This window comes from Mustelus asterias, chromosome 21 (assembly GCF_964213995.1).
Source record: "Mustelus asterias chromosome 21, sMusAst1.hap1.1, whole genome shotgun sequence".
NCBI classification, from domain to species: Eukaryota; Metazoa; Chordata; class Chondrichthyes; order Carcharhiniformes; family Triakidae; genus Mustelus; species Mustelus asterias.
In genome coordinates this window covers 10,282,012-10,309,375 of record NC_135821.1, presented here as the reverse complement: position 1 = coordinate 10,309,375, position 27,364 = coordinate 10,282,012, and the positions used below count along the sequence as shown (strand labels likewise).

Genomic DNA, 27,364 nt, shown 5'->3' with positions numbered 1-27,364 from the left:
TTCCCTCGCATGTCAGCTTTGTCTCGCTGGTAGCATTCCTGTCTCGGTGGGTTCAAATCACTCTCCAGAGCACTTGAGCACAATATCCAAGCTAACGCTTCACTGCAGCACTGAGGAAGCACTGCACTGGTGGAGGTGTCGCCCTCAGATGGGCTATTAAACTGAGTGTCTCCCCCTTGAGTTGTAAAAGCAGCCATTCCCCTATTTCAGAGCAGCGTGGGTAAGTTCTTTCCCTGGCTAACTTATCTCAAAAGCAACATTTCTTCAAGTAAATTATCTGGTGTTTTCACACTCCTCGTAGGAACTTGCTGTCTGCAAGTTGACTGCTGTGTTTCCTACTATACAACACATCAGTTGGTTGTAAGACCCTTTTAATATGAATTCTAAATTCTTGAAAGGCTCAATGTAAGTTTGTTAGTTCAACCTTGAGTCCTACATGGCACGGCTGTGACTGAAACAGTGTCTGGAGGTATAGTACACCCCCTCCACTGCAGGGCAAGGGGTTGTGCAACCCCCTCCCCCATTCAGCCACAGGGCAAGGGGACACTGCAACCCCCTCCAGTACAACAGAGCTGCCTGTACCTCTCCCAGTCTGTGGAGGGAGGCGACATTTCTGTAAAGCAGATCTCTGACCAGCCCATGTGCTGAAATCCTGTTGCAGATGTTGAGAGTCCCCTTGTGTTTTAAACAGTGGAATCACACCTCCAGATGCTCTGGTTTTAATCTGTGTTAACGGAACTTAGTCTCCCGTAAGCTACCAGTTATTACGATGTAGTCCTGTCCCGGACTCTCCTTGGCTGCTTCGCCCACCTCTACGTGCCCTCTGCCAGCCCTCAGCAAGGGTTCAACTCCATGTGCCAATTGATGGACTCCCTTGAAGTAGAAGAATTTTGTAGGGGTTTGCACTGAGCCCATGGTCAGGGTCGGTGTCAAGAGCTGTGTGGGTAACCATAAACAGATCCACTTCATCTTTGACATCAATCAGCCAGCCAGTCAAGCATGGTCTTGCGCTGTATGTTTCAGCATTGCTGGGAAGTGGCCCCTTGAGCAAGATGTTGGTTGCAATTGTAGACCTTCTGTTGCTTTGACAAAGGAGCAGTATTAACCGTAGATATCAGTCTGTTCCCACTCAGAATATCTCAGCCTGCTAATCTCTTGATTGCATCTTTCTCTAATGGGACATTGTAACAATGAAAGACGGATAAAAACCCTCTGGTACATCCTGCCTCTCGCAAGCAACAGTAATAACTGGTGTATCAATATATACGCTCCTCACCTTGCTCGCAATTCTCAGATATCCTGCGTTTAGTGGAAAACTAGTTAATCCAAGCCAATTTAGGGGGTGTGGAAAGCACTAGGGAAATTCATCTCTGACCCAACTCAGCAATTGGAACAAGTCCAGAAGATCACTCTGGCCCTGAGTTACCTTTTTGCAAGAGGTGAACTCCACCCCAACCAGAGAGCTCCTTCAAACATCATCATAGGGGTGGCACAGTGGTTAGCACTGCTGCCTCACCGCGCCAGGTTTGATTCCCGGCTTCTAGACTCCCAACGGTCATGGGGAGGCATTGGTATAGTGGTATTGTCGCTGGACTAGTAGTCCAGAGGTACAGAGCAATGCTCTGAGGACTCGGGTTCGAATCCCACCACCGCAGATGGTGAATTGAATAAGAACCTGGGAGTAAAAATTTACTGATGACCATGAAACCATTGTCGGAAAAACCCGTCTGGTTTATCAATGTCGCTTTAGGGAAGGAAATCTGCCGTCCTTGCTGGTCTGGCCTACATGTGACTCCAGAGCCACAGCAGTGTGGTTGACTCTGAACCGTCCTCTGAAATGGCCGAGCGAGACACTCACTTCAAGGGTCGTTTTAAAATAATGAGGGGCGTAGATCAGCTAGATAGTCAATATCTTTTCCCAAAGATAGGGGCGTCTCAAGCTAGAGGGCATAGGTTTAAGGTGAGAAGGGAGAGATACAAAAGGGTCCAGAGGGACAATTTTTTCACACACAGAGGGTGGTGAGTGTCTGGAACGAGCTGCCAGAGGTGGTAGTAGAGGCGGGTACAATTTTGTCTTTTAAAAAGCATTCAGACAGTTCCATGGGTGAGATGGGTATCGAGGGATATGGGCCAAAGGTGGGCAATTGGGACTAGCTTCAGGGTTTTAAAAAAAAAAGGGCGGCATGGACAAGTTGGGCCTCTGTTTCCATGCTGTAAACCTCTGACTAATTGGGGATGGGCTCATATCCCATGAAAGAATTTTTAAAAAGGAAATAAGCCGAGCCTGTCCAACCTTTCCTCATGAGACAGCCATCATTTGCAACAATCATCTTATAAAACTGCTCAATTCTTCGGGTTGATGAATCAGTGTGGGCTGCAGTGGTGCGAGTGAGGACAAGATGCCTCTGTTTGCGTCACTTCCTGCTGGTTTCTAGCAGCTCAAAGAAATTATCTTCGCGGGTCGATGGTTTAAAAAAAGGATTATCTGACAAAATGTTGGCCTCACAGCTCCCTCCAATGGTTCAGTTCATAAATACTGCACCTTAATGAGCTGCACAGATTGGAGTCGCAGCTCCTGTTTTCGATGGGTTTGCATTCTGATCCAAGATTATAGTAAGGAGGCTGCAGTTCTCTGAACTGCCTGTGCGCCAAGGAAGGGAATAACGCCAGCTCCCACTTCCTCATTCTGGAAACTGCACATCATAGAATCCCTACAGTGCAGGAGGAGGCCATTCGGCCCATCAGGTCTGCGCCGACCACAATCCCACCCAGGCCCTATTCCCGTCACCCCTCATATTTACCTTGCTAATCCCCCTGACGCTAGGGTTAAATTAGCATGGCCAATCAACCTAACCTGCACATCTTTGGACTGTGGGAGGAAACCGGAGCACCCGGAGGAAACCCACGCAGACACGGGGAGAATGTGCAAACTCCACGCAGACAGTCACCCGAGGCCGGAATTGAACCCGGGTCCCTGGTGCTGTGAGGCAGCAGTGCTAACCACTGTGCCGATTAATTTAATTACGAGAAAGTGATTAAAGCAAAATATTGTGGATGCCGGAATCTGAAACAGAAAATGCTGGAAAATCTCAGCAGGCCAACATCTGTGGAGAGAGAATAGAGCCAACGTTTCGAATCTGGATGACCCTTCATCAGAGGATTTGAGTATCGGAATAGGGCTGTTTTACTGCAGTTGTATAGGGTGTTGGTGAGGCCACACCTGGAGTATTGTGTGCAATTTTGATGTCCTTATCTGAGGAAGGATGTCCTTGCTATAGAGGGAGTGCAGCGAAGGTTTACCAGGCTGATTCCTGGGATGGCAGGTCTGTCACATAAGGGGATACCAAGTCAGTTAGGATTATATTCATTGCAAGAGTGAGAGGGGATCTCATAGAAACTTATAAAATTCTAACAGGATTAGGCGGGGTAGATTCAGAAAGGATGTTCCCGATGGTGGGGAGTCCAGAACTAGGGGTCATAGTTTGAGGATAAGGGGATAAACCTTTTAGAACTGAGGTGAGGAGAAATTTCTTCACCCAGAGTGTGGTGAATGTGTGGAATTCACTCCCACAGAAAGTAGTTGAGACCAAAATGTTGAGATTTCGAGAAGAAACTAGATAAAACTCTTGGGGCTAAAGGGATCAAGGGATATGGTGGGGGGAAGAGGGGCTCAGGACATTGAATTTGATCAGCCGCTGAATGGCCTACTCCTATTTTCTATGTTTCTAGGCTATGACTGACATGTTGGTACTGTCAGTCATAGGAAAAGAAGGAGGCCATTCAGCCCCTTGAACCTGCCCTGCCATTCATTTAGGCCATGGCTGATCTGTAGCTTAATTCCATCTTGCCCACCTTGCTTCCCGACTACCTTAGCCTGACAACCTATCGAGGTCAGGCAGCATCTGAAGTGGTTGCAGACGAGCTGCATTAGATGTAGGAGGACGGCGGAGAGCAGATGAGTGACAGACCATGGCAGCGGATCTCCTGGTCAGAGTGAGCGACATGCAGCAGCATCTGGAGAGAGAAAAACAGCGCAGAATATTTCAGGACAATGAGAAAATGGGGGTCCGAATGACCAGAAACATTTGCTCTGTTTCTCTCGCCACGGGGGTCTTTCCAGCAGTCTCCATTTTTAATTCAGATTTCCTGCACCCACTGTTTCACTTTGTAAAAACCTGCCACCCTGGGTTATAAAAGTTTCTGTTGACCTTTGGCCTGAGCAGCTTGGGTTCAGAGAGAGTTCTAGGTTTTTGTTGCCCGCTGAGTGAAGAAATGCCGCCTGACGTTAGCCCCTGGGCAACCTGGCTCCAATGGACTGCCTTGGCCTAGGTTCCATGTTGAAGCATAAGAGCCATACCGTGAAGGAAAGGCCTTTCAGCCCATCGAGTCTGCACCAACAATACCTACTGCTAAAGTCACACTAATCCCATTTTCCTGTCCATATCCTTGAATATTATGATATTTCAAGTGCTCATCCAAAGGTTTATATAGGAGATTCACTAGGTTGATTCCGGAGTTGAGAGAGTTGGCTTATGAGGAGAGACCGAGTAGACTGGGGCTATACTCATTGGAATTTAGGGGGGATGAGGGAGGATTTATAGAAACATATAAATTATGAAGGGATTGGATAAGATGGAAGCAGGGAGGTTGTTTCCACTGGCGGGTGAAACTAGAACTAGGGGGGGCATGGCCTCAAAATAAGGGGAAGCAGATTTAGGACTGAGCTGAGGAGGAACTTCTTCACCCAAAGGGTTGTGAATCTGTGGAATTCCCTGCCCAGTGAAGCAGTTGAGGCTACCTCATTGAATGTTTTTAAAGCAAGGACAGATACATTTTTGAACAGTAAAGGAATTAAGGGTTATGGTGAGCGGGCGGGTAAGTGGAGCTGAGTCCACGAAAAGATCAGCCATGACCTTATTGAATGGGGGAGCAGGCTCGAGGGGCCAGATGTCCTACTCCTGCTCCTAGTTCTTATGTTCTTATAATTCCGGCCTCCATTCCTTCCCCAGGCAGTGCATTCCAGATTCCCACCCTCTGAGTGAAAAAGTTTTTTCACAAATGCCCTCTGAAGCCCCTCGCCCTCAAACTATGCCCCCTCGTGATTGACCCCTCAACCAAGGGGAGCAGCTGCTCCCAACTCACCCTGTCCATACCCCCTCGCAATTGTGTACCCCCTCGCCCTTCTCTGCTTCAAAGAAAACGTTCCAAGCCTATCCAGTCTCTCCTTATAGCTCAAATGCTCCATCCCAGGCAATCTCCTCGTGAGATGTCAGGGGTTTCTCGCATATCTGTGCAGACTGAAATGATTTTCTGATTCGCTGTACCCCCTCCAGTGCTGGCCAGTTGGGCAGGGTACCAGAGGGTCAACCTGCATCCCTCACCCAGCAAGAGTCAGTGCATCAAGGAGAGGCGAGCGAGGAACTTCAACTGCGTTCGGGCTTGCGCGTCTCCGTTCAAGTTGCTTACCTTTTGTTTCTTGTGCCTAGGTAACACCGCGGAGAGCGACAAGGAAGGTGCTTCTCGGTGCATCCCTGAATGGAAGCCCCCACTCCCACCACCCCCTACCCCCCTCCTCCCCCCACCCCTGGACTGTCCCCACTCGGGTTTGGGAGCTGATTTCTCTTTGCTCTCTGCCACTCGGCGGAGCGTTGCTGCGAAAGCCATCAAGACTTCACCTTCCCAGAGGCAACCTCTCGGCTGCACTGATTGGACAGAGATTTGGGGAGGGAGTGGTGGTGGGGGGTGGGTGGGAGGTGGGAGGGAGCGAGGGGGGGTGGCGGCGTGGCGAGGGTCGGGGGGGCGGGGGAAGGAGGGAGGGATGAGGGTTATTATAAACCAGCAATACAATATGTATAACTCAGCTCATGGGATCCAAGGAAATGTTTCTTTATGACAAAAGTGAGCACAGGAGGGAGCAATGCGCTGCACCTGTCGTGGGAAAGACGAGTTCGAGGAGGGGGTATTGATGGATTTGTATGGGAGATGGGCGGGCAGTGTAATTAAATATTTTTTTCTTCTGAATTTAATCTTGCACAGCAAAGGTGAGCTCTCGGTCTAGAGATCTTACAGTTCTTGACACATTCATGCCCCACCTGCTCCTCCTTCTCTCCAACCCCCCCGCCCCCCCCATCCCTCCCCTCCCTCCCCACACGCACGCGCGCACACGCACACAATTAGCTAAATGAACTATGCTGGGAATCAAATGACAATTGCTGAACCTTCCTTTCAGATCCATGTTGGAACCAGACTCATTGGGGGGAGGGGGGGGGGGGGGGTGCAGTAACGAGCATCTCTTCTGTAACCTGTGGAGGGCCCCAGAGGTACATGAAGTGGATTGACTCTCAATCTTAACGGTTAACGGGATTTAGTCCTTCCTTTCTTTGGTTCATTGAGGCGTGTCCGGAAGGCCAGACTCCACAAGCCACCAAGTCGCCCCCCCCAATCCCTGCTCTTTTATTTACAGTCAAAGGGGATCTGTTCCCGACACCTGGCATTAAATGCTGGACAGATTCTAGTATTCTCGAACTTTGCCGAAATGTAACAGCGAGAGGGTGGGGGCAAAATTGCACTCGCAAAAGGTGAGCATTCGCGAGCTTCTTAATCTTGCCATAATGTACATTTTTGTGTAAAGTCAGTAAAACTAAAATGGGGGGGCCCCCACCCCCTCCCAAAAAAAAAACAAAATGTCACTTTCTGTACCTGCTACACAATAAGCTTTTGAATCGAATCAGCAAAATGTTTGCGTTTTAAAATCTTGAGTATACACACAAGGTCATCAGGAATTCTTGTCTCGCAAACAAGAAGCCGCTCACTGCTTGTCGAAGTTTCCAGCCTTCATCGTATGGTTTAAGGGTGCGATGTTGAACCAAGGTGCTCCTCTTGTCCCATTTGATACCACGTGCGTTGCAGCGACTTCAGTTCAGGACCCGTCCCAAGTTGGGGCTCAACGCGGTGATCCAGCTGCCACGCCGTTCTTGTGTTCCTCCTTTTCCTTCCTTCTGTCCATTCGAAGCTCTCCCAATTCGAGTTGTGTTTAAAGGAGCAATAAAAGTCGCCGGTGTCCTCTGCTGCTGCTCTCTCTCTCTCTCTATCTCCCCAGGAGAGAGGGGTGTGGACGACCATCCGCGTTTGTCCGCCGAGCGAGCCATATTCGCCCTCCTGGCCGTAGGGGGTCTGGGGAAGCGTGAGGTTCTGCAAGTAGACACCAAACTGGAGCCGCAGCAAAACCCTGTTCGTAGACTGACTGACCTGGAAGCACTTCAGTGAGTGACCGCAGAGCAAACATCTTAAAAGAAAAAACCCAGCCCCAAAGTAGCTGTAATCCAAGACTGGTTCACTTTCCTGTCGGAAACTGCTTCACGTGATTCAACCAGTTTCTTTATTTCGTGCGACTGTTTTCGAAACCTTTTGGGGTCTTTGATGCCATGAGCTGATCAGTGTTAAATATTAAATGGTGAGTTATCTATATTTTCATATGGAGAAAACTTTTTTTGTGCAAAAATGATGTTTTAGGAAGAGATGGGCCTACCTTCCATTGGCTGGATTCCAAAAGAAAAGATCTGAAAAGGGGGTGGTAGCGGAGGGGGTTGGTTTGGGGGGGGGGGGGGGGGTGCTTCCAGGTTGGCCCAGAAGAGTGCTTGGTTGGTCGAGTCCAACTCCAGTCCCGGCGTTCTGTTGTTCAGAGTCGATCAACCCAAATTGGTATTTTTGGGTGTCTCTCCAAACCTTTCAGTAACTCGGGGCGGTGCAGGTGGGGGCACCAGGTATTTTACTCGACCTCCTGCCGTGTGCTGCCCTCAGCGTGGGCAAACCAGACTTTGCCGTCCTCGCTGGCGAAGAGGTGGGGAGGGGAGAAGCGTCCTCCCCGAGTAGGCTGAGAGAGATTCGCAAAGCTCCCCCCCCCCTCGAGGGTGAGGTGGTTTTTCTCGTGTCATAGATGCCTGTAAACTCAGCGGGTCCGAGAGATCAACGGGGAGATTGTTCGCAAATATCCTGCAAGCCATGTTTTTGGTGCATGAACCATTGTCAAGCCACGAGCATGTGTTAGCAATTTGCGTTACGTTGAAGGTGGAGGAGTGGGAATTGGTGGGGAAGGGATGGCTCCTAAAGCAAGCCGCAAAACAAGTGGATGTTCACTCATCGTGACCTAGTTGGTCACTGGGGTTCCTACCCAGAAAATGCTGTCGTCCAACAGCTCTCCATTGCACATGTGCACCGGTGGATTTGGTGGCATTTATTGCAAATGACTCCGAGTCGGACCCTCCTCTGATGGCATGTTGCCTTAGGATATCCTATTGGTCAATTTCAAGGCCTATCTCTGGGGGTTAGCTGAAGTCAGTCATACGAGGATGTTTCTGATTTCCTTTAGTTAGACTTTACTCGCAAAATGCGTGTCGTTCTTGAGTTTCACTTTTAGCCAAATGTTTGAGAGTCCCATTGGGGCGTGGGGAGAAGGGGGGGGGGGGGGGTGGGGGGTGGGGGGTGGGGGGGGGAGTTTGTGCTGCAGAGGTTCAGGGGATGGGTACAATTTGATCAGTGACAATCTCTGCCCAACGTGGAGACGGCATCTTGATCCTCCACTCCACCCTAGATCCTGGGCACTGTACACCAGAAGTAAGTACGCTCCTCTAAGTGCCAGCTTAATTGGCTAGTGAGCCACCAGCTATGGGAGAACGAGCGTGTATCATTGGAATTTTACATTGCAGCCACGTGGTAACCTCCTGCAATCCTCCCACAAGAGGCAGTCAGCGAGCTATATATGTATATGATATAGTGACAGCAATCAGCTCATCAGGGCAGAATCTTTCCCATCAGCTTATTTGAAGTTTTGTCTGTCTTCTGCCAGTTCAGCCATCGTTACTGCCACCGTCACCAATCTACCTTGACTCTCCTACCGTCCAAAAGCAAAAAAGACTTTGAAGAATTGTCCCTTTGTTTTGAAACACAATTTTCTTACCCTGCGCAACAAAGATGAATAGTAATAGTCAATTGGTAGCAGGGAACGCAAGTATTGCTGAAAAAGGAGACATCCCATCAAAGCTTTTCACCTTGCACTCATCAGGACAGATGCAGGAATGCCAAATTGCTCCCTTTGAAACTTGGTAGTCTTGCGATTCTGCCCTGATGAGTGCAAGATGAGAAAATTTGACTGCTTTTTTTTCCAAGCAGTATGCAAATATTAATAGCGTAACAGATAGCTGGTCGCAGGTTATGACTTTGCCAAGGGTTTCGAATGATGCTTCCATTCAAGAGAGTGAGGATTCCGCAGGTTGGCTGTCCAAAGCCCCAAGTGAGGTTGCTCCTGAGAAATCCTTCCATTTTACTCTTTGTAATCTATTTATAGATATATATATATATATATATTCTGTTGGGCCATGAGGGCTCCCACATTCGATCCCTGGCCTGAGCTGTTAACTGGGCTCAGTTAGGGGGCAGCCGGAGGGACGCTTGGGTGTATGTAGCAAATTCCAGCCAAGGCTTCTGGCGAGTCCTCTCTCGATTTTCACTCATTGTGGGGGGGGGGGAAGGGCGTGTGGGAGGACATGGTCGGTCAGTACGGTGGTGGGGGGGGGTGGGGGGAAGACCCTGTTCGTCGAGGAGGTCAGGAGCGACTGGAATCGCGGCGGGGATGATTGATTTAAGCTAAACACGCTGAGAAGTCGCCTCGTGGCACGCGCATGGGCACTGGGTCACAACACGAGTCCGCATCGGCTCCAGGGCGAGTGGTTTTGAAATCCAGCCAAAGTGGGTTGAAGTGAGGGGGAAATCCCATCTCTTTTAAAATTATTGATGTTTGAAGTGTGCAGCAAATCGTAATAAAATTTAAAACTGCAGCAGGTGTCTGTCTGGCTGATTACTGTTCCTTTGGTAACAAAACACTGAAATAAAAAAAGATTCTGAGGAGAGAGAGGAAAAAAAAATCTATTAAAACATTTTTTTTGTTGTAAAGGTAAACATATATTCTAGGAGAAATGTTATTGTTTATATACCAGAATTGTACAGACTTAAACACGTTAGTAGGGCTGTACAAACCTGACTGTTGTAATAAAATATTCTATCAATTTCAAAGGATTATCGAATATTTCATCTCACGATCTGAACACTGCAAGTTGATGAAGAGCCAGGTAGAATGTTATGCCACATTGAAGGGAGGGTGAACAGTGCTGGTCGGAGGCGGAAAGTCTTATTTTTTTTATTTATTAATGTCACAAGTAGGCTTGCATTTAACACCGCAATGAAGCTGCTGGGAAAATTCCCTAATCGCCGCACTCTGGCGCCCTGTTCGGGTAAACTGATGGAGAATTTAGCATGGCCAATACATCTAACCAGCACGTCTTTCGGACTGTGCGGGGAAACCGGAGCACCCGGTGGAAGCCCACGCAGACACGGGGAGGACGTGCAGAATCCGCACGGACAGTCACCCAAGCCGGGAATCGAACTCGGGTCCCTGACGCTGTGAGGCAGCAGTGCCAACCACTGTGCCGCTGTGATTGAAACTTAGAAACCCTACAGCGCAGAAAGAGGCCATTCGGCCCATCGAGTCTGCACCGACCACAATCCCTACCCCCATATCCCTACATATTTACCCACTAATCCCTCTAACCTATGCATCCCAGGACACGAACGACAATTTTAGTATAGCCAATCAACCTAACCTGCACACCTTTGGACTGTGGGAGGAAACCGGAGCACCCGGAGGAAACCCACGCAGACACGAGGAGAATGTGCAAACTCCACACAGACAGTGACCCAAGCCGGGAATCGAACCCAGGTCCCTGGAACTGTGAAGCAGCAGTGCTAACCACTGCTACCATGCCGCCCTGAGGGCTAACTATTTCCCAGGACGCCAGGTATAACTGTCAGCTCCTCTTCAAGATAATGCCAATGTAACTCTTGTATCCAGCCAGCAGGTTGCTGGGGCCTCAGTTCCAATATCTCAGCCGGGCAGTCGCTCCTCCCACAGTTCAGTACCCCTGGCAATACGGTGCTGGAATGTTGCCTTTGATTTTTTTCAAACTCTAACTCGAGTAAGACTTGAACCTGGAGCCTTGTATCACCTATTGAGCCACAACTCTCACTCTTGGGGGCAAGTTAACTTCCACAATTTGTTGGATCATACAATTTCACTCCTCCCTTTGATACATACAGCTGTCGCTATTTGGAGAGCCCTCAGGTAGGCCTTTGACGGAGGCCAGGTGATCCAGTCCTTTGACTGAACCCGCTCTGTTGTGGAGTGGCTGGTCAGGTTACATTGTTCACTTGGCATCAAACTTTTTCCGTCTTCCACCATAGAATCATAGAACCCCTACAGTGCAGAAGGAGGCCATTTGGCTCATCAAGTCTGCACCGACTCTCAGATACCACCCAGGACCTTTTCCTGTAACCCCACGCATTTACCATGGCCAATCTTCCTGACCCTCACATCTTGGGACACTAAAGGGCAATTTAGCATAGCCAATCCAGCTAACCCGCACATCTTTGGACTGTGGGAGGAAACCGGAGCACCCGGAGAAATCCCACGCTGACATGGGATGAATGTGCAAACTCCACACAGATAGTGACCCAAGCTGGGAATCGAATCCAAGTCCCTGGTGCTGTGCGGCAGCAGTGCGAACCACTGTGTCACCATACTGCCATTTTCCAGTTGAAACTTCTGTTTCAGAACAAGTCAGGAGTATGATGGAATACTCCCCATTTGTCTGGATGAGTGCAGCTCCAACAATATTCAAGAAGCTTGACACCATCCAGGACAAAGCAGCCCCGCTTGATTGGCACCCAATCCACAAACATTAATCCTTCCACGACTGCTGAACAGTTGCAGCCGTGTGTATCATCTACAAGATGCACTGTCGGAACTCACCAGCACCTTCCAATACCACTCGGCGATGGTCGAGTGGTATTATCGCTAGACTATTAATCCAGAAGCTCAACTAATGTTCTGGGGACCCAGGTTCGAATCCCGCCACGGTAGCTGTTGGAATTTGAATTCGATAAAAAAGAAATTAAGAATCTACTGATGACCATGAAACCATTGTTGATTGTCGGAAAAACCCATCTGGTTCACTGATGTCTTTAGGGAGGAAATCTGCCGTCCTTACCCAGCTTGGTAGCAGATACGTGGGAACACCACCAGGAAGTTCTCCTCCAAGCCACTTAGCACCCTGACTTGGGAATATATCACCGTTTCGTCACTGTCGCTGGATCACAATCCTGGAACTCCCTCCCTAACAGCGCAGTGGGTGTACTTGCATCTCGTGGACTGCAGCGGCTCAAAAGGCAGCTCACCACCACCTCAAGAGGCAATAAGGGATGGGCAATATACGCTGCCCCAACCACTGATGCCCACATCCCGTGAACGAATACATTTAAAAACAATTATGCTGTCTTTTGTATTATACAGTGCTGTTGAAACTGTATAGGGCATTGGTGAGACCGCATCTGGAGAACTGCGCACAGTTTTGGTCCCCTTACCTAAGGAAGGATGTAAATGCATTAGAGGCGGTTCAGGGAAAGTTCAGATCGATTCCAAGGATTATCTTATGAAGAGAGATTGAGCAGTTTAGGTCGATGCTCTCTAGAGTTTAGAAGAGGAGATCTAATTGGGGTATACAAGACGCTAAAAGAGATTGACAGGGTCGACATAGAGTGGATGTTTTCCCTTGGGCATTCTAGAACGAGAGGCCATAGTTTTAGGCTAAGGGGTGGCAGATTTAAAACCGTAATGAGGAGGAATTGCTTCGCTTAAAGGGTGGTGAGTCTGTGGAATTCTCTACCCCAAAGTGCAGTGGACACCCAAACACTAAACTTTACTAGGATGCTACCGGGACTTGATGGTTTGAATTATAAGGAGAGGTTAGATAGACTGAGACTTTTTTTCTTTGGAGCGTAGAAGGCTGAGGGGTGATTTTATGGAGGTCTATAAAATTATGAGGGGCATAGATCAGCTAGATAGTCAATATCTTTTCCCAAAGGTCGGGGAGTCTAAAACTAGAGGGCATACGTTTAAGGTGAGAGGGGAGATACACAAAAGGGTCCAGAGGGGCAATTTTTTCACACACAGGGTGGTGAGTGTCTGGAACAAGCTGCCAGAGGTAGTAGTAGAGGCGGGTGCAATTTTGTCTTTTAAAAATCATTTAGACAGTTTCATGGGTATAGAAGGATATGGGCCAAATGGGGGCAATTGGGACGAGCTTAGGGGTTTAAAAAAAAGGGCGGCGTGGACAAGTTGGGCTGAAGGGCCTGTTGCCATGCTGTAAACCTCTATGACTAAAATTTGAGGAGCTGGATAGGCTTTTAATTAGGAGCTGGATGAAAGGTTATGGGGAGCGGGCAGGAAGGTGGAGATGAGGCCAAGATGAGATCAGCCACGATTGTATTGAATGGCGGAGCAGGCTCGAGGAGCTGACTGGCCTACTCCTGCTCCTAGTTCTTTTGTTATTTGATGCTGAGTTGCTAGGGCAATGCTAATGACATAAAGACAGCATTTAAGAACATAAGAAATAGGAGCAGGAGTAGGCCATCTAGCCCCTCGAGCCTGCCCCGCCATTCAATAAGATCATGGCTGATCTGACGTGGATCAGTACCACTTACCCGCCTGATCCCCATAACCCTTAATTCCCTTACCGATCAGGAATCCATCCATCCGCGCTTTAAACATATTCAGCGAGGTAGCCTCCACCACCTCAGCGGGCAGAGAATTCCAGAGATTCACCACCCTCTGGGAGAAGAAGTTCCTCCTCAACTCTGTCTTAAACCGACCCCCCTTTATTTTGAGGCTGTGTCCTCTAGTTTTAACTTCCTTACTAAGTGGAAAGAATCTCTCCGCCTCCACCCTATCCAGCCCCCGCATTATCTTATAAGTCTCCATAAGATCCCCCCTCATCCTTCTAAACTCCAACGAGTACAAACCCAATCTCCTCAGCCTCTCCTCATAATCCAAACCCCTCATCTCCGGTATCAACCTGGTGAACCTTCTCTGCACTCCCTCCAATGCCAATATATCCTTCCTCATATAAGGGGACCAATACTGCACACAGTATTCCAGCTGCGGCCTCACCAATGCCCTGTACAGGTGCATCAAGACATCCCTGCTTTTATATTCTATGCCCTTCGCAATATAGGCCAACATCCCATTTGCCTTCTTGATCACCTGTTGTACCTGCAGACTGGGCTTTTGCGTCTCATGCACAAGGACCCCCAGGTCCCTTTGCACGGTAGCATGTTTTAATTTGTTTCCATTGAGATAGTAATCCCATTTGTTATTATTTACTCCAAAGTGTATAACCTCGCATTTCTCAACGTTATACTCCATTTGCCATGTCCTCGCCCACTCACTCAGCCTGTCCAAATCTCTCTGCAGATCTTCTCCGTCCTCCACACGATTCACTTTTCCACTTATCTTTGTGTCGTCTGCAAACTTCGTTACCCTACACTCCGTCCCCTCCTCCAGATCATCTATATAAATGGTAAACAGTTGCGGCCCGAGTACCGATCCCTGCGGCACGCCACTAGTTACCTTCCTCCAACCGGAAAAACACCCATTTATTCCGACTCTTTGCTTCCTGTCGGATAGCCAGTCCCCAATCCACTTTAACACACTACCCCCAACTCCGTGTGCCCTAATCTTCTTCAGCAGCCTTTTATGGGGCACCTTATCAAACGCCTTTTGGAAATCCAAAAACACCGCATCCACCGGTTCTCCTCCATCAACCGCCCTAGTCACATCTTCATAAAAATCCAACATGTTCGTCAAGCACGACTTTCCCCTCATGAATCCATGCTGCGTCTGATTGATCGAACCATTTCTATCCAGATGCCCTGCTATCTCTTCTTTAATAATGGATTCCAGCATTTTCCCTACTACAGACGTTAAGCTGACCGGCCTATAGTTACCCGCCTTTTGTCTCCTTCCTTATTTAAACAGCGGCGTAACATTAGCCGTTTTCCAATCAACCGGCACTACCCCAGAATGCAACGAGTTTTGATAAATAATCACTAACGCATCCACTATTACCTCTGACATTTCTTTCAATACCCTGGGATGCATTCCATCCGGACCCGGGGACTTGTCCACCTTCAGTCCCATTAGTCTACCCAGCACTGCCTCTCTGGTAACATTAATCGTATTAAGTATTTCTCTTGCTGCCAACCCTCTATCGTTAATATTTGGCAAACTATTTGTGTCCTCCACCGTGAAGACCGACACAAAAAACTTATTTAAAGACTCAGCCATATCCTCATTTCCCACTATTAACTCCCCCCTCTCGTCCTCCAAGGGTCCAACATTCACTCTAGCCACTCTATTCCTTTTTATATATTTATAAAAACTTTTACTATCATTTTTTATATTAGTTGCTAGCCTAGCTTCATAGTCTATCCTTCCTTTCTTTATCGCTTTCTTAGTCTCTCTTTGTTGTTTCTTAAATTTTTCCCAATCACTTGTTTCTCCACTATTTTTGGCCACTCTGTACGCAGCTGTTTTTATTTTAATACTCTCCTTTATTTCCTTCGTTTTTTGCTGGAATATATTGCTGAGAACTGAAAAGGATCTCCTTAAAAATCCTCCACTGTTCCTCAGCTATCCTACCTGCCAGCCTGCTCTCCCAGTCTACCTTAGCCAATTCATCCCTCATCCTAACATATTTCCCTCTGTTCAAACAGAGGACACTGGTTTGGGACCAAACTTTCTCCTCTTCCATCTGAATCAGAAATTCGACCATATTGTGGTCACTAGACCCAAGAGGGTCGTTTTTTTAAATTCATTCAAGGGATGTGTGCACCACAGGCAAGGCCAACATTTGTTACCCATCCCTAATTGCCTTTCAACTGAGTGGTTTGCTTGGCCATTTCAGGGGGCAGTTGAGAGTCAACCACATTGCTGTAGGTCTGGAGTCACATGTAGGCCAGACCGGGTAAGGACAGATTTCACATTAGTGAACCAGGTGGACTTTTCCGACAATCATTTCATCGTCATCAGTAGATTCTTAACTCCAGGTTTTTATTGAATTCAAATTTCACCATCTGCCGTGGCGGGATTCAAACTCAGGATCTCTGGAATACTAGTCTGGTGACAATACCACCATGCCACCACCTCCCCTAATTGTGGTGTAGCTAATTGGAGTACCCATGCCCAATCTCGCATCTACCTCTCAACAGATAAGCTCCTTTGAGCCTCTCTGAACAGCTACCTTGTCTGATACGAACATTGTTGGGAACTTAAATCAATAGTTCTTATCTAGGATGGAGCATGAGAGAGATCAGCTGTGGTGTGAAGCCAGATCAGGTAAGAATGTTATACCTGTGCAAACATGGACTGGGGAAGTCTGATTATTCTGACTCTTATTCATCATATATTTAAATAGTTTCCCATTACTTAATCCCAACAGTTGAGAAGTCGGGGATCAGGGGTTATAGACACAAGGTTCAAGTGTAGGAAAATGGAGAAACTTGAGTTCTAAGGAATTCTCCGCTGCCTACATTAATGGGGATGAAGTGGAAAGGGTTGAAAGCTTCAAGTTCCTAGGTGTCCAGATCACCAGCAACGTGTCCTGGTCCCTCCACGCCAATGCTATAGTTAAGAAAGCCCACCAATGCCTCTACTTTCTCAGGAGGCTAAGGAAATTCGGCACGTCTGCTACGACTCTCACCAGTTTTTACAGATGCATCCTTTCCAGATGTATCACAGCTTGGTCTGGCTCCTGCTCTGACCAAGACCACAAGAAACTACAAAGGGTTGTGAACGAAACCCAGTCCATCACGCAAACCAGCCTCCCATCCATTGACTCTGTCTACACTTCCCGCTGCCTCGGGAAAGCAGCCAGCATAATTAAGAACCCCACGTACCCCGGACATTCTCTCTTCCACCTTCTTCTGTCGGGAAAAAGATACAAAAGTCTGAGGTCACGTACCAACCGTCTCAGGAACAGCTTCTTCCCTGCTGCTGTCAGATTTTTGAATGGACCTACCTTATATTAAATTGATCTTTCTCTACACCCGAGCTATGACTGTAACACTACATTCTGCATCCTCTCCTTTCCTTTTCCCCCTATGTACTCTATGAATGGTATGTTTTGTCTGGATAGCACGCAAGAAACAATACTTTTCACTATCCCAATGCATGTGACAATAATAAATCAAATCCATTTCTGGGATTAGCACTCAAGACAGGAAATGCATCGACATTGAAAGTTGGATTTGAACGGTTGAACGTAAGAAAAGGAGTTGAAAAGAAATGCGATTGGCACTATTTGCTAATGTGGAAGGATATGGACTGATTGGGGCCGCTGCACCTCCTTTTATCGAGGTGGAATCACATCCGGAAACCTCTAAATAGATCAAGTCATTGAGTAAAGGACTTGCAGAAGATCCATCTGTAATCCCAGGGTAGGTACAATTGTACAAAATGCATAAAGCTAATGGCTCAAATCTAGGTCAGAACTGAGTGGTTTTAACCATCAGGAAAGACTCAACAAGCTGGAACTCTGATCTCCAGCTAAGGGTAGGCCAGGGGATGACTTAATAAAGGGCTTTAAAATTATGAAGGGGGTTTGGTGATGTCTGTGCGCGTGGGGCAGCCCAAAACTAGTGGGCATAAACATCAGAGCAAAGTACTGCGGGATGCTGGAATCTGAAACAGAAACAGGAAATGCTGGAAAATCTCAGCAGGTCTTACAGCATCTGTGGGGAGAGAATAGAGCCAACGTTTCGAGTCTGGATGACCCTTCGTCGGAGCTAAGAGCAAAGAAAATCAGAAAAGATTTATACTGTTGGAGTGTGGGGTGGGGGGGGGGGGGGGTGGTTGTGGGTGGGGTTGGTATTAGACAAAGGGAATGTAAATGAGGATACAGAAGGCTGAGAAGCTAAGAGTGTCCATTAAGTGGGCAGAATGTGAGAATGGCAGAACAGAGATACAGATAGAGAAATGTGGCAGTTGCACTGAGGTGGGGGGCGGGGGTGTGGAAAGAAGGTGAGCTGGAATGGAGAAGTGGGTAAATAAAAGCGAAAAAGAAGGATGTTAAAATAGATGAATGAGATGACCATAAGGCACTCGGCCCATCGAGTCTGCTCCGCCATTCAATCATGGCTGGTATTTTTCTCATCCCCATTCTCCTGCCTTTTCCCCATAACTCCTGATCCCCTTATTAATCAAGAACCTATCTATCTCTGTCTTAAAGACACTCAATGACCTGGCCTCCACAGCCTTCTGCGACAAAGCGTTCCCACAGATTCACCACTCTCTGGCTGAAGAAATTCCTCCTCATCTCTGTTTTAAAGGATCGTACCTTTTGCCTGAGGTTGTGCCCTCTGGTTCTAGTTTTTCCTACTAGTGGAAACATCCTCTCCACGTCCACTCTATCCAGGCCTCGCAGTATCCTGTAAGTTTCAATAAGATCCCCCCCTCATCCTTCTAAACTCCCGAGTACAGAGATGAAATGAAATGGAATAAAATAAATGGACATGGGGTGAAGGTGGAGAAAGAGTTCGTGCTCTGAAGTTGTTGAACTTAATGTTCAGTCTAGAAGGCTGTAAAGTGCCCAGTTGGGAGATGTCAGTCCAGAGGTCATAAATATAAGATAGTCACAAATAAATCCTGTAAGGTTTTTCAGGAGAAACTTATTTATTCAGAGAGCATGCTTTATGGCCAATGAAGTACTTTCGGAGTGTGGGGTGCACAGCAAGCTCCCACAAACAGCAACGTGGTAACGAGCAGATCATTTGTTTTGGATTGATAAAGACACTGGGGGCGAACATTCTCGATTTTCTTTGAGATAGTGGCCAAGCGATGTCCTGCATCCGCCTGAGAGAGCAGGTGGACAAAGCCTTGGCTTGACATCTGATCTGAAAGACACAGAAAATAAAGGTCATTTAGGATGTCCGTACAAACTCGCTCTGCCAGAAATTACTGGAGCCACAATGTCTGCAACCTCGCGACTGACCTTTTTGTTTAAAAGAAAAGGGACTTGCATTTATATAGCGCCTTTCATGATCTCGCGATGTCTCAAAAGCGCTTTACGCCCAATGAAGTATTTTCGGAGTGTGGTCAATTTGTGCACAGCAAGCTCCCACAAACAGCAAAGGGGCAACGAGCAGATCATTTGTTGGGATTGATAAAGACACTGGGGGAGAACATTCCAGATTTTCTTTGAGATAGTGGCCATGTGATGTCCTGCATCTGCCTGAGAGAACAGATGGACAAAGCCTTGGCTTAACATCTCATCTGATAAGCACAGTTGTGACTTAAACATAGAAACGAGAAGCAGGAGTAGGCCATTTGACCTTCGAGCCTGCTCTGCCATTCATTTTGATCATGGCTGACCATCAAATTGAATATCCTGATCCCCCCCCCCTTCCTCTCCATATCTCTTGATTCCTTTAACCCCAAGAGTTATATCTAATTCCTTCTTGGCCTCAACTACTTTCTGTGGTAGTGAATTCCACACATTCACCACCCTCTGGGTGAAGAAATTTCTCCTCACCTCAGTCCTAAAAGGTCTTATCTTCAAGCTATGACCTCTGGTTCTCCCACAATTGGGAACGTTCTTTCCAAATCTATTTGAAGATAGTCACTAACAAATCCAATAAGGATTTTCAGGAGAAATGTCCTCACCCAGAGAGTGACTAGAATGTGGAACTTGCTACCACAAGGGTCAGAATGTGAACACCTGCAAGTTTCCCCTCCAAGTCACTCACCATTCTGACTTGGAACCACATTGGCCGTTCCTTCACTGTCGCTGGGTCAAAGTCCTGGAACCCCCTCCCTACCAGCACTGTGGGTGTACCTACATCATCCGGATTGCGGCATTTCAAGACAGCGGCTCACCATCACCTTCACATGGGCAATCAAACCAGACTGATTCCGGGGATGGCGGGACTGATGTATGAGGAGAGATTGACTAGGTTAGGGTTATTTTCGCTGGAGGTCAGACGAATGAGAGGGGATCTCATAGAGACTTATAAAATTCTAACAGGACTAGACAGGGTAGATGCAGGGAGGATGTTCCTGATGGTGGGGGAGTCCAGAACCAGGGGTCACAGTCTGAGGATTCAGGGTAGACCATTTAGGATGAAGGTGAGGAGATATTTCTTCACCCAAAGAGTGGTGAGCCTGTGGAATTCATTACCACAGGAAGTAGTTGATGCCAAAACATTGAATATATTCAAGAGGCGGCTGGATTTGGGATTTGGGGCGAATGGGATAAAAGATTATGGGGAGAAAGCAGGATTAGGCTATTGAGTTGGATGATCAGCCGTGATCGTAATGAACGGCGGAGCAGGCTCGAAGGGCCGAATGGCCTCCTCCTGCTCCTATCTTCTATGTTTCTATGTAATTAGGGTTGGGCACAGATTCCATCAACTAATTAAAATGAAAGATAGTCGCGATGAAAAACAGAGATGTTTTTCAGGGCTAGTTAGATGGTGAAAGATGGATAAAGGAATAGGACATGTTGCTGGGGTTAGGGAGTCTTGTGGCGCAGTGGGTGTGTTACTATCTCTGGGTTCAAGTCCCAATTCAGGACTTGATGGCCATGGAAGGTGCAATCATAACGTGGCGAAACAGGTCGATTATCCAGCCTGTAAATCCCCCCAAAAAGCCAGAGGACAGGCGGTGAGAGTGGGAGAGATGCCTGGTGCAGATGGTTACAGCAAGCCCCTACGGTACTTTGCCAAGCATCACCATGGATCAATCCAATGGAAGTCCATGGTCACCAACACCCCCTGAGGTTAGAGGGGGAGGAGGAAGATGCAGTTAGATGAAATAGACTAGGAGGAGGCTTCTGTGAAGCAGAGACCAGCTGGGCTGAATGGTCTGCTCCCTGTCCTGTAAATTAGGGGGCGGGATTCTCCCAAAAAAGTGTTGAATTTGTGTGAGAACTGGAGTAAATCACGCTGTTTATTTTTGAGTGAGAGTTGAGAGAAGAATCTCCCGCGCACCCTGCTTTGCTGAGTGCCCTGGTGAGATTCACGTTGAAAATTTGTGGCTGGGCTCTGTTCCCACGGGAGAGAGCGGCAGCACAGCGCTGAGCGAGCCACTGTGATCTGTCAATGCCGAGATGGGCGCATTCACAGTGGCCCTGCACTGCCGGCCTCCCGATCGCTGGCCAGCCCCACGACCCCCACATGGCTGGTCCTCCAACCCTCCATGGCCCGATCGCTGGTTCCCCAAGCATGCCTGGGCCCAGCCTCGACCCACCCCCAGAGTGCCGACACCCCCTCACCTGCAGCCCCGACCCGTCCCCCCAGCAAGCTATTCCCCTCTCCCCCTCCCCAATGGCCAGCCCCGATCGCTGGCCTCCTGCCCTCCCCCAATGATCCCGACTGCAGATTGGAAGCGGGACCCCCTCCACCCCCACAGATTGCCCCTGGAGGCCCAGCACTCCTTCAGGCCCCACCCCAATAGGCCCTGCGCCCTTGGCACTGCCCCATGCCTGGTGGGCATTGCCAAGATGCCCCCTGGGCATTACCACTTTGCCCCTTGGATAGTGCCAGAGGGCCCAGGCTGGCAATGCCAAGGTGCCAATGCCCAGGAAGCAACCCCTCCCCACTGCCCGACCCTCTGGGGGCTTCAATTGCCCCCCTTTCACTCCAATGGGTTCGGGCCGCTAGCTAGCTGGGGAGCCATAGCAATCCCCACTGGAGTGAAATACTCCTGGGGTTGGGGTGGCGGGAGGGGGGGGGGGGGCGGGGGCAGGCTGGCGGGCCTGGAGACTTTAATTTAAAATTTAAATTAGATGGAAATGGAGGGCTGCCTATCTAATGCAGTGCTCTGCGCCTCCTTCTGGCACAGAGCTGACGGTGCTGAAAACCCGGCGCTGGGAGACGCGCTTGGGGCTGGACACCTACCATGGATCACACTAATCCTGCGCCGCTGAAATCTCCCAGCCCACTGCGCTAAAAAAGAGAATAACCCCCTCAAAAGCAAAGTAAAAAGTAAAGTTTATTTATTAGTATGACAAGTAGGCTTACATTAACACTGCAATGAAGTCACTGTGAAAATCCCCCAGTCACCACACTCTAGCACCTGTTCAGGTCCACTGAGGGAGAATTTAGCGTGGCCAATCCACCTAATCAGCATGTCTTTTGGACTGTGGGAGGAAACCGGAGGAAACCCACGCAGACACGGGGAGAACGTGCAGACTCCACACAGACAGTGACCCAAGCCGGGAATCGAACCCGGGTCCCCGGCGCTGTTGAGGCAGCAGTGCTAACCACTGTGCTACCGTGCCGCCCCATCGATAGTCACCAAGAAATCTAATCAGGAATCCAGAAGAAACTTGTTCACCCAGAGAGTGAGAATGAGTCAGTCGCTCCCACTGGGAGTGGTTGAAGTGAATGGTATTGTTGCATTGAAGTGGAAGTTAGCCTCTGAGGGAGAGGGGACTAAAGGGTTGTGATAGATATAGCCAAGGCTCAAGTGGAGCTTAAACACTGGCAGGGACTGGCTGCACTGAACAGCCTGTTTCTCTACCAGATATTCCATGTAATGGGGCGGCACAGCACCAGGGACCCGGGTTCAATTCCCACCTCAGGTTGCTGTCTGTGCGGAGTCTGCACATTCTCCCCATGTCTGCGTGGGTTTCCTCCGGGTGCTCTGGTTTCCTCCCACAGTCCAAAGATGTGCGGGTTAGGTGGATTGGCCATGCTAAATTGATTTGATTTGATTTATTATTGTCACATGTATTAGTATACAGTGAAAAGTATTGTTTCTTGCGCGCTATACAGACAAAGCATACCGTTCATAGAGAAGGAAAGGAGAGAGTGCAGAATGTAGTGTTACTGTCATAGCTAGGGTGTAGAGAAAGATCAACTTAATGCAAGGTAGGTCCATTCAAAAGTCTGATGGCAGCAGGGAAGAAGCTGTTCTTGAGTCGGTTGGTACGTGAACTCGGACTTTTGTATCTTTTTCCCAACGGGAAGAAGATGGAAGAGAGAATGTCCGGGGTGCGTGGGGTCCTTAATTATGCTGGCTGCTTTTCTGAAACAACAGGAAGTGTAGACAGAGTCAATACCCCTTAGTGTCCAAAAATGTGTTTTGAGGAGGTTAAATGGATAGGTTAAATGGATTAGCCATGGTAAATATGAGGGGTTGCGGGGATAGGGTGGGGGAGAGGGCCTGGATACTCTATCAGGGAACAAGGTGGGTGATTCACCTGATGAAGGGGCAGCGCTCCAAAACACTCGTGCTACCGAATAAACCTGTTGGACTTTAACATGGTATTGTGAGACTACTTACTGTGCCCACCCCAGTCCAACGCCGGCATCTCCACATCAGAGATTGAGTGCAGACTCGATGGGCCGAATGGCCTCCCGCTGCACTGTAAGGATTCTATGATATTATAAAAATGACCACACTTAAACTCGTCTTCAGCCTGTAATGGTACCTTTCCTTACACACTGAGCATTCCTAATCCCATCTGATGGAAAGGAAGCTATCCAAACTCAGTTTTTCAAACCTTACTGTGAGCCAGGAGGCAGTGATGTGGTGGTGAGGTCGTGGATGAAGAATCTAGATGCCCAGGCTAATACTCTTGGGAGGAGGGTAGCTTTCAATCTCACTGATCCCACTATGGCCTCTGGTGGAACTTAAATTCAATTCTTGGTTTCTTAAAATTCATTTGTGGGACATGGGCGTCGCTGGCTGGGACAGCATTTATTGCCCATCCCTAGTTGCCCGAGGGCAGTTGAGAGTCAACCACATTGCTGTGGCTCTGGAGTCACGTGTAGGCCAGACCGGGTAAGGACGGCAGATTTCCTTCCCGAAAGGGACATTAGTTGAACCAGATGGGTTTTTCCGACAATCGGCAATGGTTTCATGGTCATCAATAGATTCTTAATTTCAGATATTTTTTATTGAATTCAAATTCCACCATCTGCCGTGGCGGGATTCGAACCCGGGTCCCCAGAACATTAGTTGAGGTTCTGGACGAATAGTCTAGCGGGAATACCACTAGGCCACAGCAACGTAGTTGACTCTCAAATGCCCTCTGAGCAAGAGCAACTAGGGATGGGCAATAGATGCTGGCCCAGCCAGTGATACCCATGTCCCATGAATTATGGGGGAAAAAATTATTTTTCTTTTTTTTTAACGCACTCATTACAATGGCTTGGAAACGCTAAAGAAAATTTTTAAAGAACAACCTACATCGCGGCAAATCCACGCAATATTACTTTATTTTGCATTTACAATGGCCATTGGGAATGGTCAGAAGGATCTGCTCTCAGTTATCTTGTTACAGCTGTCTTTTATACAGATCAGACGAGTATATTCAAATCTGTACAGATCCAATCACATTCCTCAATACAATGGATTTCCTACCTTGTTCACCCAATAGGTCTTTACTAGAATACAATTACACCCATAATTATATTACTTATGTGGTGGTAAGTAATTTTTTTCCCCCAGAGCATTCCATTCTTTGTATGCCTTCATTTTATTCGAGTCATGCTATCCTCTGTAATCCCTGTCAAGACAGACTAACCCATATTTTCTGAGTTAGCCCTTTATTTATATTCTCAGAAATGGAGTGATCCCCACGATACCAACAGTTTTCGATATTCATACCACTCTCTGCAGTGATGTTCTGTCTTCGGGGCTGCTCTGATGTGCCATTGAAATCAATGTGTGGCTCCCCAGTCAGGTGGTGGCGGTAAGCAGCTGTTAATCCTCTGGCAACGTTTGAAGAATTGCCTTCGGTCTCAACCTGGCTCCTCAGCAGAGCTGCTGAATGTCAAAAGCGATGATTTCTTGACTAGCCACAGCGATTAGCTCTCCATTCGGAAGATGAGTGGCGACTGATGTGCTGTGGGCAGAGACAGGAGTAGAAAAATGCTGCCCCTTATGTTTTTATCGATCAACCCAGCAATGCAGTTGAGAAAGATTGGATATAATTGTCCACTCGCCTGTACTCGATAACGCAGCCCACACCCCCGGGGCTGGGGAGGGCATTTACCCACTTCTTCATTTACCATTTATGTCACATTTGACTGCTGTGATACTTGGATTCAGAGATGATCCCACTCTTTTTTATTTCTGCGTGTTCTTTTTTAAAAAATCGTGGTAAAGGGGCGGCAGAGTGGTTAGCACTGCTGCCTCACTGCGCCAGGGATCTGGGTTCGATTCCCGGCTTGGGGTCACTGTCTGTGTGGAGTCTGCACGTTCTCCCCGTGTCTGCGTGGGTTTCCCTCCAGGTGCTTCGGTTTCCTCCCACAGTCTGAAAGGCATGCTGGTTAGGGTGCAGTGACCCGAACAGGTGTCGGAGTGTGGCGACTAGGGGAATTTCACAGTAACTTCATTGCAGTGTTAATGTAAGCCTACTTGTGACACTAATAAAGAAATAAACTTTAAATTGACCCTTAGTGTCCAAAGATGTGCTAGTTAGGTGGATTGGCCATGCAAAATTGCCCCTTAGTGTCCAAAGATGTGTGGGTTAGGTGGATTGACCATGCAAAATTGCCCCTTAGTGTCCAAAGTTGTGCAGGTTAGGTGGATTTGCCATGCTAAATTCTCCCTCAGTGTAACCGAACAGGCGCCGGAGTGTGGCGACTAGGGGATTTTCACAGTAACTTCATTGCAGTGTTAATGTAAGACTTACTTGTGACACTAATAAATAAACTTTAACTTCTAACTTTTAACTTTTAATCTTTAACCTTAACTTTAACTTTAAAACTTTAACTTTAAAACTTTAACTTTAAAACTTTAAAACTTTAACTTTAAAACTTTAAAACTTTAACTTTAAAACTTTAAATTTAACTTTAAGAAGGCGAGAGAGGATCACTTTGGCAACGTTTTCTAAACAGTGGGTCTTTCAAGTCTTTCACTCTTTTGTGGTAACGCGGCCCCTTTAAGGGGACGATCCTTCGCGAGCCCGTGCGATCGGGGAGAAGGCGCGCGGGAAGTTGAACCAATCAGGAGCGAGGGCGTGTGCTCCTGAGACTGGGAGGAACTTCAGTTGGTCGCGGGGAGAGGAGGAGAGTGGACTTGGTGTGTTCGTTCCATCAGGCCCTTATCTTGTATAAATGTTGGACAGGATTCTCCAGTCCCGCTGCAGCGAACAGAGATTTGGCTGAGCGCCAAATTCTCCGGCCTCTCTGACCGTGGTGGCGGGGCGTATATTGATAATAAACCGTTTCGCCTGTGGTACCAGCCAGGGAGTATTGCCTGCCGTTTTGGTGCCCTTATCTGAGGAAGGATGTCCTTGCTATAGAGGGAGTTCAGTGAAGGTTTACCAGGCTGATTCCTGGGATGGAGGGCCTGTCATATGCGGAGAGACTAAGTCGGTTAGGATTATATTCACTGGAGTTTGGAAGAGTGAGAGAGGATCTCATAGAAACTTATAAAATTCTAACAGGGTTAGACAGGGTAGATTCAGAAAGAATGTTCTCGATGTTTAAAAGTTTATAGTTTATTTATTAGTGCCACAAGTAGATTTACATTAACACTGCAATGAAGTTACTGTGAAAATCACCTAGTCGCCACACTCAGGCACCTGTTCGGGTACACTGAGGGAGAAATTAGCACCTAGCCAGCACGTCATTTGGACTGTGGGAGGAAACCGGAGCACCCGGAGGAAACCCATGCAGACACGGGGAGAATGTGCAAACTCCACACAGACAGTGACCCAAGCCGGGAATCGAACCCGGGTCCCTGGCGCTGTGAGGCAGCAGTGCTAACCACTGTGGGTGGGAGAGTCCAGAACTAGGGGTCAGAGTTTGAGGATAAGGGGTAAACCTTTTAGAACTGAGGTGAGGAGAAACTTCTTCAACCAGAGAGTGGTGAATGTGTGGAATTCACTCCCACAGAATGTAGTTGAGGCCAAAACCTTGTGTGATTTCAAGAAGAAACTAGATATAGCTCTTGGGGCTAAAGGGATCAAGGGATATGGGGGGAAGGGGGAGGGATCAGGATATTGAATTTAATGATCAGCCATGATAATGAATGGAGGAGCAGGCTCGAAGGGCCGAATGGCCTCCTCCTGCTTCTAGTTTCTATGTTTCATCGTTGAAGCCACAATGAGTCACCTTCGACTTGACCAGATGTTTCTAGGTTTCTCTTACTGATCTCGATTGGGAAAGAAACATCCATTCTATCACTCCCTGCCTGCCCTGTCTTCGGGAGTGACTCTCAGCCTGAACCTGGTCTGGGACTGCCCCCCCTCTCCCTCCGCCCCCCCCGCTCCCTCCCCCCGCCCCCAGTAGAGAGTCGGTAGGAAGCTCCTTTTAGCCACATCTGGCTCTTTGCCTTCCCAATCATATTTTAAAGACACTGGGGGTGTGGGTCAAACCTCTTCAGGAAGCTCGCGACCCTCAAGCCCCTTTATTTCACAAACACCATGCTTGTCTAGGACCTTAATCTTGTCGCCCCTCTTCA

At 48.1% G+C, this 27,364-nt stretch overlaps 1 protein-coding gene across 2 annotated transcripts in view; it reads left to right on the top strand.

The window, feature by feature from the left end:
* The window catches only part of LOC144509092 (serine/threonine-protein phosphatase 6 regulatory subunit 3-like), a 116,439-nt gene extending 106,606 nt beyond the window's left edge, over nt 1-9,833 (top strand). For both annotated transcript variants that reach the window (XM_078237430.1, XM_078237428.1), the window contains exon 23: nt 5,487-9,833. In XM_078237430.1, coding sequence (XP_078093556.1) covers nt 5,487-5,490 — 4 coding nt within the window. In that variant the 3' untranslated portion in view covers nt 5,491-9,833. The remainder of the gene's footprint in view (nt 1-5,486) is intronic.
* Nucleotides 9,834-27,364: the final 17,531 nt, after the last annotated feature.